Source organism: Drosophila arizonae, chromosome 4 (genome assembly GCF_054131065.1).
Source record: "Drosophila arizonae isolate 15081-1271.41 chromosome 4, UAZ_ARI_1.0, whole genome shotgun sequence".
NCBI lineage: Eukaryota > Metazoa > Arthropoda > Insecta > Diptera > Drosophilidae > Drosophila > Drosophila arizonae.
Window position 1 is genome coordinate 16,915,972 of NC_142924.1, and position 12,270 is coordinate 16,928,241.

The following is a 12,270-nucleotide window of genomic DNA, read 5'->3' on the forward strand; positions in this document are numbered from 1 at the left end:
TTTTTTTTTAATTTATTGATATTAAGCTTGTTTATAGTTTTTATCTTAATGTCATAATTTTTAATTTAATAGAATAAATTTGAAATAAAGCCAAATTTGACGGATTTTTGGAATTATAAAAATTGATGTTCATGATATAAAATAACAAAATTTAATATTTATTGAACTAGGTCAATTTTCATAATTCATTACGGTATAATGTTAAGTATTGAGCATTTCGAATTTTCTGCATGATTAATTTAATTCAATAAAGTTTTCTTTTGGAATTTTATAAATCTAAGAGATATTGTCAAAATTATTTGAATTTTCGTTAATAAAGCCAATATTGTTAATTTGTGTTATAAATTTATTTTTAATAAAATATATTTATTATTAAATTTCGAACAATTGTTGAATTTCATTTAGACATGCAAAATTAATTTTTCGGCCCTTTTGATATATTTTTTAAATATAAATCTTAAATATGTAAAATATTTTTTAAATTTTGAGAGCGAAATATTAGTAAATTAAGGTTTTATTCCCTAAAATAATATAATATATATAAAAATGTATGTTTATTTAACATATTGATATAGGTTTATTTTTTATTTATGAAATCAACAAAATCTACAAATAATTCCAATGTCGAGCGCTCTCGACTGTAGCGTTCTTAAGTGCTGTTTATTCAGTTTACAATTTACAATATACAATTTACACAATATATATACACGTATAAACATATGTGTGTGTGCATGGATGTGTGCGTGTATAGACATCCATGAGAACGCGCAGTTCAATGAGAAGAAGAGAGCAGTTCAAGCACTCCAAGTGGAAACGCTTATCACATGAGCAAGAAAGAGATAGATAGAAAGAATGAGCAACTATAACGGTTATGTGGTGGTGCAAGATGGCAGCTCTCTGCTATGTTTTTTGCTAGTTGCATTCTGTTGATGTTGTTGTTGTGGTTCTTGTTGTCGTAGTAGTAGTAGTAGTAGTTGTTGTTGTTGTTGTTGTTGTGGGATTTACATAAATACGTTTAATGTTTAATGAGAAGAAAATTGAATCGTTGGCTATTTACAGTTGTGCTGGCGAACAAAACAAGTCACTGATGCATTTTGAGAGGCGCTATCGAAATGTAATTGAATAAGTATCGATAGTGGTGTGCGCAATTATCGATAGTTTGGCAATCGAGCTTACCTCACGACTTGGGCGCCGCCTGACGCTTGGCCACAATTTTGCCCTGATCGCGACTGTTGATGACCTCGGCATGGAAGCCCGTCTCCCAATCGGCATAGTACTTGACGGTGCGCACATTGCCATCGGGCTCGACCAGGGAGTACTCGCCCTTGACCACATCGCCGTCGCGCTCCTCTCGCTGATGCTTGTTGTCGCCAGTGTGAGGATCATTTACTGCATACTCAAAGGCGTAGCGTGGATGCGCATCCTGTGAAGCAGTCAATACATATAATGGGCCAATGGCCAAGCTCTGTCTGACTTACAAAATGCTCGAGATGCTTCTCGGGCAGAACCTTTAGCAGCGCCGGCTGGGCCACTGGGGCGGTCTTCAGGTAAGCAGCGGGCGTAAGAGGAGCCTGAGCACTCAGCGCCGAGACGCTGGGCGCATAGCGATTGAAGCCGGCGCCAAAGGCGCCAATGCCATGGCCCAGACTGTAGTCGGCCAGTGGTGCGCCCAGCTGCGCCAATCCAGCACCATGCGCCAAGGCACCCTGGTAGGTGAGTGCGGGCGAGACGGCAGCATGACCAAGCGAAATGGCGCCGTAGTAGCCGCCAGTCGAGCCCAAACCCAATTTACCTGAATAAGGAGAGAGATAGAGAGAGAGAGAGTATAGAGATTTCACTCAATCGCCTCTAATGTCCCTTGGCTCACCTGCATTGAGTCCATAGGCTGTGCTGCTGATATAGCCTTGGCCAAGTGCTGGTCCCGTTGTCAGCTTGCCCAGTGGAGCTGTAAGCAGTCCAGGCTTGGACACATATTGCGTGGCGATGGCGCCATGGCCAGAGGTCGAGTAGCCCTGGCCCAGACCCAGACCCAGGCCCAAGCCCAATCCCAATCCCAATTTGGATGGGGAGTAGCCTTGAGCAACTGTTATGGCTGGCTTGGATGCGTACTGCGTGCTGGCATATCCAGTGCCAATGGTCGAGACTAAGCCTGGTGCTCCATAGGCCACCTTGGCAGGAGCAGCTCCAATGGTCGCAATCGCCGGCTTCGACACATATTGATGGGAGACGGCACCGGATCCGCCATAGCTAGTGGATACTTTTGTCAGAGCTGGAGCAGCGGCATAGCTGCTGATGGCTGGCGCAGCCGGCAAGTAGGTCTTGGAGAGCGTCGCTCCATAGCTGGCGACAGCCGGAGCTCCATAGCTGACAGTCTTGGTGAGAGCGGGAGCAGCTGCATAGGTAGCCACAGCGGGCTTGGACACATATTGGTGGGAGACGGCGCCATGACCAGAGCTACCATAGCTGGTGGCCAGCTTGGTGATGGCTGGAGCTGCGGAGTAGGTGGATATGGATGCAGGTGCATAGCTGGCAACCTTTGAGATGGCAGGACCCGTTGAGTAAGTGGCCACTGCTGGTGCATAGCTGGCAACCTTAGCTACGGCTGGAGCAGCAGAGATAGCCACCGCAGGCTTGGAGACATATTGATGGGACACAGCGCCGATTCCTGAGCCGCCGTAGCTGCTGGACACCTTGGCGATGGCGGGGCCAGCAGAATAGGTGGCCACAGCTGGGGCTGCATAGGATGCCACCTTGGCAATGGCTGGAGCAGCAGCGGGATAAGCAGCGACTATGGGCTTGGAGATGTACTGATGGGAGACGTCGGCTGCCTGGCTGTAAGTCGCCACCTTGGCAACTGAGGGAGCTGCCGAGTAGGTGGCGATGGCTGGAGCAGCATAGCTGACAGTCTTGGCGAGAGCTGGAGCAGCTGCATAGGTAGCCACAGCGGGCTTGGACACATATTGGTGGGAGACGGCGCCATGACCAGAGCTACCATAGCTGGTTGCCAGCTTGGTGATGGTTGGAGCAGCGGAATAGGTGGCTACGGCAGGCGCTGCGTAGGTAGCGACTTTTGCAATCGCTGGAGCAGCAGCATACACTGTGGATGGCCTGGAAATGTACTGATGGGAGACATCAGCTGCCTGGCTGTAGGTCGCCACCTTGGCAAGCGAAGGAGCTGAGGAGTAGGTGGAGATAGACGGAGCAGCATAGCTGACAGTCTTGGTGAGAGCAGGAGCAGCTGCATAGCTAGCCACGGCGGGCTTGGACACATATTGGTGGGAGACAGCGCCATGGCCAGAGCTGCCATAGCTGGTGGCTACTTTTGTAATAGCCGGAGCAGCGGAGTAGGTGGATATGGATGCAGGTGCATAGCTGGCAACCTTTGAGATTGCCGGACCGGTGGAATAGGTGGCCACAGCTGGAGCGGCATAGGATGCCACCTTGGCAATCGCCGGAGCAGCAGAGATTGTGGCCAGGGCAGGCTTGGACACGTACTGATGGGAGACAGCGCCATGTCCACTGCTGGCGTAGCTGACGGCAGGAGCGGCATAGCCCACCTTGGCCACAGCTGGAGCGGCTGCCGGATAGGCAGCGACAATAGGCTTGGAAATGTACTGATGGGAGACATCAGCTGCCTGGCTGTAGGTCGCCACTTTAGCTACCGAAGGAGCTGAGGAGTAGGTGGAGATAGACGGAGCAGCATAGCTGGATATCTTAGTGACGGCAGGAGCAGCATAGCTGACAGTCTTGGTGACAGCAGGAGCAGCTGCATAGGTAGCCACGGCTGGCTTGGAGACGTACTGATGGGAGATGGCGCCTGAGCCACTGGCACCATAGCTGGTGCTCAGCTTGCTAAGGGGAGCTGAAGCATAGGTGGACACGGCAGGAGCGCTGTAGGTGGCCACCTTGGCAGGGGACGAAACATATTGGGTGGCAATGGCGGGCGCTGCGGGCAAATAGGTCTTGGCCAGAGCGGGCGCATAGCTGGCCGAGTAGCCGGAGCCGAGCGAGGAGAACAGCGACGAGGTGGTGGCCAGCTTGAGGGCAGGCGCAGGCGCAGCATAGGAAATGGAAGGCGAATAGGTGGCTATCTTGGCAACACCTGGCGATGCCTGGGAGTAGCTGTAGCCGGGTGAGCTGTAGGTCTCCACCTTGGAGAAGCCAGGCGTGGCCTTGGAGTAGGTGTAGCCAGGGGAGGTATAGGTCTGCACCTTGGTGGTCACGGGCGGGGCATAGTATGCTCCACTGGAGGCCGAGGGCGATGTATAGGTAGCCGACTTGGAAATGCCCGGAGTGGACTGACTGTAGGTGTAGCCGGGCGAGGAGTAGGTGGACACCTTGGTCAAGGCTGGCGAAACCAAGCTCTTCAGCTCAATGCCAGAGGGCGACACAGTGGCGTACTTGGCAGCCGGCGACTTATCGGCATAGGTTATTCCGGGACCACCGTATTCCGCCGAGGGAGTGAACAGCGTTTTCTGTACGGGCGCCACATACTTGTTGATCTGCGTGAGACCGCCCTGCGAGTAGCCCGAGAGTCCTGCGGTCGACTCATACGAAGCCAGGCCGCTGCTCACAGACGATTGCAACAGTTTCCCATTCTCGGAGTAGCTGGAAACGGCGGGCGTTTGGCTGTACTTGGTGACGCCGGGCGTTATGGAGAACTTGACCTCAGCTGGCGGCGCATACGAGTAGTCAACTGCACCACCTGCATGGATGCAGGGCGCGATTGTGGGCGAGGGTTCTGCCAGTGCTGAGCCGAGCAGCAGGCACAGCAGCGCTAGGAGTCGAAGCTGTGAACGAGGAGAGGAAACAGATTTATAAAGAGCGAATTTATAGCTGAAAGAGGAGGCTAAGCAGAGGTGTATTAAAACTTTTAATCAAAGGTTTTTTTTTTTCAAAACTTTTAGCTAAAGCTAGCGCTATATAAAGCTGATTGAATTTTATCTTCACTCTACTTTATTTTAGTTATAGATATACCGCATAGGTTCGTTTTCTTTAATTTCTCATCATAAATTAAATCAATTTTGGTTCAAATTAAATAGTTTTTTAGAATGTCTTGCCAGTGAATTAATTTAAGAATGTGTTACAAAAAATGTAAGTAGCATAGGTTTAAAATTTAAATAAAATTGAAGACTGTTAAAAAATCCAACAATATTTTAAGTTGATAAAAATTTCCTAACTATGAAATTTACTACATATAAATATTTATTAAATTAAAATGAAATTTAAAAGAAAATAAAAATAAATAAATGAATACTAATATTATAATAAAATTAAAAACTACAAAATAAAATAAGTAAAGAAAACAAAATAAAAAATCCAGTTAAATAAAGCTTAAGTAATTAAATTAAACTAACTAAGCAATTATGACAATACCTAAAAAAAAAAATAAAATAAAATAAAAAAAAATTACATCATACAAATCCTCAGTAAGTAATTATTGAAAGCACAATTTAAAAAATATAAATAAAACCAAATATTGTACAATTCTAATATGTTAAAAGACGTAAATTTTGAAAAAAGGAACTGTAACGAAATATATTTTTAATATTTTAAGAAATAAAAAAAAGAACATTCAATTCTCATCAAGATCCTGAGCACATTTAATGTAAGATAATGAATATTTAGGTTTTAAGTAATCCTTTTTGGAAAATCGCTTGTGATTTGTGAAATTCTGTTATCCAGCCAATTTTAAGCAACTATTTAATATACATAAGCACAATTCAATTATTAATTATTCAATATTAATTTTGAATGAAAACCAATCCTATTAACGAGGACACTCCTTGTTCTTTAGAAAATAACATATAAAGTCCATAAGCAGCCTTTTGAGACCCGCTCTACTCAGCATATATTTTAGAGTTTTACTTTACTCTATTTTTTTTTTTTTCGTTGTAGTCCTTTTGCTTTTGGCGACCCACCTTCATAGTTTCACTTGTGTTGCACTTATGAAAACGTTCTGATATAGTTGAGCGCACTATATTAACTGTGTTTTTATAATAGTTCACAAATTGGTTCGATCGAATCGTAATCCTTGTGGCAATGCAACGGTAATTCACGATGAATGTCCTTCGTGGATGCGTATACTTAATATCGTATCGATACGTATTCGAAATATCGGCACACGGCACACGCAACGCACGCTCGATGTAGAGCAACGCGGCTGACTGTTGGCCAGCCCGGCCCTATAATCGCTTATATACGTTCGGTCAGTTTTGGCTCACACGCATGCGCAGCAGCCACGCACCAGTTTAGCGACAGAAAAATCAAAAGCAACACATACAACAACAACAAAAGCGGCTTGGAAAAACAAGTAGAAAATCAGCAGCAAAAATATTGCAGTTAGGAAAAGCAAAGTCGAAGTCAAGTCACAGACTGCAACGGGCTGACTGCCTGAAGAAAAATTGATGACTGCTCGACTGCGCTGCTGGCAGTTCGCAGTTCGCAGTTGGTAGTTCTCTTTGTTATGGAGTTCTCTCGCAGCAACCTGCAATGTCTATTGGTTGTTGGCCCCACCTTCGCGCTGATCTGGGGCTCTGGCATTTTATTAGATCATAGCAAAACGCCTCGGCTTCAAAAAGTGTGCGTGGTGCGTTTTATGCCCAGTTCTCTTGATTGCTGCTGCTGCTGCTGCGCCTGTTGCTGCTGTTGCATTGTTGGCCAAGTTGATTTCTTTTTCTTATTTTATTTTTATTATTATTATTTTTTTTTTGCATATGCTTTTAAAGCGACTTAATTTGATTTAGATTTTAATCGCGACCATTGCGTGTAGCTGCAGCAAAAATGCAGTCAACTTTAAAATTCATACGCAATTTGCTCGGCAAGCAGAAAAAAATCAGTAAAAATAAAAATAAAAGAAAATTTGCAATTTTGTGGTATTAATGTCGCTATCAATAAATTTTGTCTCTGTCTCTGCGTGCCTGGGGCCTTGATTGTGCATTAGTTAGATAAAAGGCGCCATATGTGTGCGTACACACACGCACACATATGCTGTCAAGTATATGTTACTAATAGAATAGCCAGCGATATGACCAAGTGTTGACTTGTTGGCAATTAAGGTCACTTTTGTGACTTTTGTCACTTTGCCGCGTTTTAAAACGCTCACAAAACGCGCGCGGGTGTGTTCGCTAACTGCTGTCCATAACTGTTTTTTATTGTCTGCAAATGAGTTGTGAACCTGTTAAATTAGAATTGCTCGAGGCACAGTTAATAATTTTATCACAATAAAAAATTATTAAAAATTAAAAATCATTTTTTTTTGAATTTTTTATATTACAGCACAATTTTATTCAGTAACCATAATATTCGCAAAAAAAATAAAAATAAAAATAAAAAAATAAAATAAAATGAAATAAAAAAAAAAATAAATAAAAATAATAAATGAAATATATATTTAAAGTATATCTATATATGATATTTAAAAGAAATAAATTGAGAATTAAATAATATAAATTTTAAATGAATTAAAAATCCATCTATTCTACAGGAATGTTATTAGCTCTTCAGTTTTAGCCTAATTTAAATTTAATTGGAATTTCATAAATTCAAATACCTATAAAATTGACATTTTTATTAAATTTGCAGGAGTCGTCACCAATCTATAAAAATATAAATTTGTATATATTTTAAAAATTACAAAAAATATAATAAAATTTTAGCCAATCCTATATTTCGACAAATTGATTACATAATTAAATATATAAAATAAAAGCCCACTCAAAATTCAGGATATAAAAGCTGTCAATTGTTGGCCAGACATGGCCAATTTCGGTGGTTAGCATAAATAAATAAATGCAAATACCTATCAAATATAGTTTTTAATTAGCTGTCTAGGAGTCGCCACAGCACATGCCACATTTCAGTCAGAGCTGCCACAGGTTTGTCCCTGACTTGCGACTGACACCGCATGCAACGTGCAAATCAATTAAAAGCGCTCGCCAATATTGTGAATCGATATGTGAAATCTTGGCGATCTAGGCAAACCGACGGCTGACCATAAGCAGAGCTGGAAAATTGATTGAGCAGCACACGCGTTGACATTTCAATTAGAAGTCCATGCGGACCAGAGCACAGCAGACCAGATCAGAGCAGAGCAGAGCAGAGCAGACCTGGCCAGACCAGACACCAGATCGAGCCAGACCAGAAGGTATGCTGATGCCAGTTGGCCGGCAGGCGATAAACCTTATGGACCAATTAAGTATTTCGTGTCATGATGTGATTTTTTATCGCACCAAAATGGAGAATAATACGCATACGCAGCGTGTACCGAGTGAAAGGCTGTCGTTGGTATTGGGCTGTGTTTTTCTATTTTTCTGCTTTATGTGTATTTTTTGGGCCTGTTAATTGAACATGAAACATGTTTCAGGCTCTGGCTGCTTGCTTCAGTCTTGAGTCTATCTGTCTGACCGTTTGGCGTTTTCTTTTTATACCCTGAACCCATTGAAAATGGGAAATCAGGGTATAATGGTTTTGTGAAAAAGTATGTAACGGGCAGAAGGAGGCGTGGCAGACCCCACAAAGTATATATATTCTTGATCAGCGTGACGAGCTGAGTCGATATAGCCCTGTCCGTCTGTCCGTCCGTCCGTCCGTCCGTCCGTCCGTCCGTCCGTCCGTCCGTCCGTCCGTCCGTCCGTATGAGTGCGTCGATCTCAGAAGTTATAAGAGCTAGAGAGCTGAAATTTGGCATGCATACTCGTGAGTACCATACGCAGTACGAGTTTGCTTTATTTTTTCGATAAATCGTCCGATAACTTTTTTATCGAGAATAATCGAAAAATTGATTTTGTTATTTTAGCCTAATTTGAACAGTTTTAGACCTGGAATCTTCAAATTTGCGTTGTATATAAAGTTCATCGATACACAGATTTTGTAATTTACAGATTTTGGATACCACGCCCCCTTTTCCCCCAAATTGTAAAAAACGCATTTCAAATACTAGAGACTTGTGCTTTGGAATGTACACACATATTTACCATATGATTACACTCTGAAAGTTTCATTAAGATCGTATGTCTACAAAAGAAATTATTTGACAAATAAATTCTCAAAATATTGCCCACACTGCAGCGCAGCCCAAGCGCAGTCGCTGCTTACTGCGCAGTTAGCAGAGCGCAGGCTTATGCGTGCGTGTGGATGCATGTGTATGTATGTGTGCATAAAAGAAGTGCGGAATGATTAGAGTATCAGCTTAGAGGGTTCAGGGTATCTCCTAGTCGAGCAGTCTCGACTGGAGCGTTTTTACTTGTTATATATGTATATATAGGTATATTTTTATTTGATTTGATTTGTTTTTATTTTTTGATTTTCGGGCTTTCGCAATTTGATTGAATTTTAATTTTTGCATTTTCAAACCAATACGCAAAGTCCGAGACTACAAACTGCAATACTCCAACGGCTAGTCAGCTGCAATTTTAACCTACTTCGGCTGAGACTGGTCGAGTTTTAGTTCGTCGCGCATTTGTCACACACACGCACCGGGCTCCGGCCGCGGGGCGTTACGTAATTGCCAACGGGCAGGCACTTGGCTAACACAGCTGGCCATGGCTAACGCATACTACGAGCGATGCCTACTTAACATCATGACGAAATCCGCTTGACAACCAACAGCCAACGAATACAGCTCCTGCTGGTGTGGCTGCTACTGCTGTTGCTCCTCCTTCACAAGTCAAATGCACCACCCACCGCCCCGCCGACAGCACTCAACGCTGCTGTTCCACCCGCTGCACAGCATCAGAGTATTTTAATTGAAAAATCTAGATTTCACTTAAATATTTTCACGTCGCCTATTTTTGCATGCAGCCACATGAGCTCAACTTTGTAGCGACCTGTGGTCGTGTGTGTGTGTGTGCGTGTGTGTATTTGTCTATCTAGATTGTTTGTCGCTCATTGAAAATCGAAATGCATGTTGTACATGCCGCGTGCGTAAACATTTCAAAATTTGCCAACACATATTCATAAATTTAGCGATTTAATACCGCTTGCCAATTTGCGCAATTGACGATCTCGAATCTGAAATCTCGAATCTCTGAATATACTCAATACCCAAATTTTGAATCTAATTCTACACGCATCGAAAAACTGAACCAGTTTGTGTGTGTGTGTTTTTTTTATTTGATTTTTTTTTATTCATGCATTTTCAAAAGTGCAAAAACGCAATAAAAAATGCTGAAAGGCCGAACGGGTTGGGTATCTAACACTCGCTAAGTGTGTTTCTCTCTCTCTCTCTGTGTGTGTGTGTGTGGGGCGTACAACACTGCGTATGCGTGTAATTTTGTTGGCACTCTAATAGCCACAGGATTGCCTGCCTGCCTACCTGCTGCTTGCAATAATAGCCTAGGGTAGCCGCTTACGCTCAGTGATTAAGCACCTTGGGCTTGGGCAAACGCTTAGCCAACACGTTTTTCACGCTGAGACACATTTTCGCCTCTAACGCATATGAAACAAGCTAACTGCAATTGTTTAGCTGCTGTCGTGTTTTAAGGCGCTTTAATGCAGCACAGATGAAAGTATGGCGAATTTTATTGCATAACACTGAAGTAGGTCAAAAATTGAAAGGAATTATTTACTTTTTGATTTACTATTTAAATGATATTTGATTCACTTTTTTAATGCCACGTATATATACTCGTCTCCAAATTTAATTTAAAAATTGTTTAAATACACCTACACATTAAAACAAAATTTCATATCATTATGATTAGTATTTTATATATATTTCAAATATCCAATAATTAGTTGCATTTACACAAATGGCAAAAATAATCCAATTTGTTATGGAAATATATGCAAAAAAAAAGACAATTTGATATGGGTTTATTTTTGCAGATTTGTTTTGATAATGGATTAGCTAATTTTGCTGCAGCATCACGTCATTGTTTTTTAGTATCATATTATGAATTTACTAATATTATAAATAAATTATTTATTTTATTTTAATTTTATAATTTATTAATATTATATATATATATTATATATTATTATTTATTATCATGTAATTTTTTTGCTAATATTATATTATTCATTTTTTAATAATTTATTTTATATATTTTATTTGTTAATTCTTTAATTTATTAATTTTATATATTATATTATTACTATTATATTATTTTAATTAATATTTTATTTTTTTTTTAATATTAATAATTTTTACCTTCCTTTTTATTCCACTCGGCTTTTAAGCTTCATCATTTACACTTAATACAGCTTTGCATATCTAAACAGGCCCAGACAGCTATTCTTAATCTTAGCCTAACTGACTCATTGAGTCTCGCTAGTTTGCATATATAGCTCTAGCATAAATATTCTTGGCTCCCTCGTCTATCAATGGATGTAATTCATTTGTAAAGAACTCCCACTGGCGACTCTAAGCATATGCGCTTTACAGATGCTGCCCATTCTCCCCTCTGCCTTTGCTGTTGTGCAACTGCAACAGTCATGAAATCAGCATTTGTAAACAATAAAACTCAAATTGTGGGTAGGCAGGAAATTGCTAACAAGCAAAGCAACAATCAAATATGATTTCTGTTATTCTGTTTTTCTTTGGATCTCTGTCTCGCTGGCTGTCGCCTTGCCCAACCTCCAGCAGTCAAGTGAGTAGCTGGAATTGTGATTATGCCATAGAAACACAGACACACATAGCATATTTACGATTTACGATATGCGATTTACTTGGACAACCATAAATTAACACCCGGTCATTTGGCAGGCGGGGGCATTAATTATTCGAAGCCGCCAAAATCCGTGCGATCTCTGCGTGTATGCATGTGTGCGTGTGTGTGTGTGTATGTGTGTAATGGAATTTTTGAAATTGTCTCACATTTGTTTTACCAGCTAATTGCTTCGACGGAGCTGACATTCTCTTGGCTCTCGACTGCAATCTCCAGATCCTTAATAGGCGTGCGTGTCGCTCAGCTCTTCTAGCTACGGCAAACCGGATCTAAGCCTCTCAAGAGTCTAGCTCTGAGTCTGACTCATAGCTCTAGAGTCGTTCAATGTCGCCGCGTCGCTGCCAGGCGGCGCCAAATCTAGCTAACAAAATTGTAAATTATTTAATTGGGAGCGTTGGGGCAACGCCTCTGCAGTTAGCAGGTAACCAAAGCTGAGATCGATCTCCCACTCTGTCTATCTCTTTCTCTCAGAATTCAGAATTTAGAATTCAGAATTCAGAATTTGTTGCATTCGCTTGACTTTTAGACATTTCTCACGCGAGCTAAGTGATTTTGTGATTCTATTTTTTTACACTTTGCCACACACAATTTGCACATCAAC

At 41.7% G+C, this 12,270-nt stretch overlaps 1 protein-coding gene across 1 annotated transcript; it reads right to left on the bottom strand.

Moving 5' to 3' along the window:
• Nucleotides 1-616: 616 nt before the first annotated feature.
• On the bottom strand, nt 617-6,384 carry Cpr76Bd (Cuticular protein 76Bd). The gene is made up of 5 exons (XM_089468672.1): nt 5,922-6,384; nt 1,868-4,790; nt 1,479-1,792; nt 1,177-1,423; nt 617-1,104 (listed from the first exon to the last, which is right to left on the bottom strand). Exons 1-4 carry the CDS (start codon nt 5,925-5,927, stop codon nt 1,178-1,180), a joined length of 3,489 nt encoding a protein of 1,162 aa, XP_089324798.1. The 5' UTR covers nt 5,928-6,384; the 3' UTR covers nt 617-1,104; nt 1,177.
• Between the last annotated feature and the right edge of the window lie 5,886 nt (nt 6,385-12,270).

Bases quoted from the DNA above. Each gene is read 5' to 3' on its own strand.
- Cpr76Bd (XM_089468672.1), bottom strand. The intron at 1,793-1,867 runs GTGAGCCAAGGG...CTCCTTATTCAG, and splicing joins AGCCTATGGACTCAATGCAG to GTAAATTGGGTTTGGGCTCG. The intron at 1,424-1,478 runs GTAAGTCAGACA...ACTGCTTCACAG, and splicing joins AGAAGCATCTCGAGCATTTT to GATGCGCATCCACGCTACGC.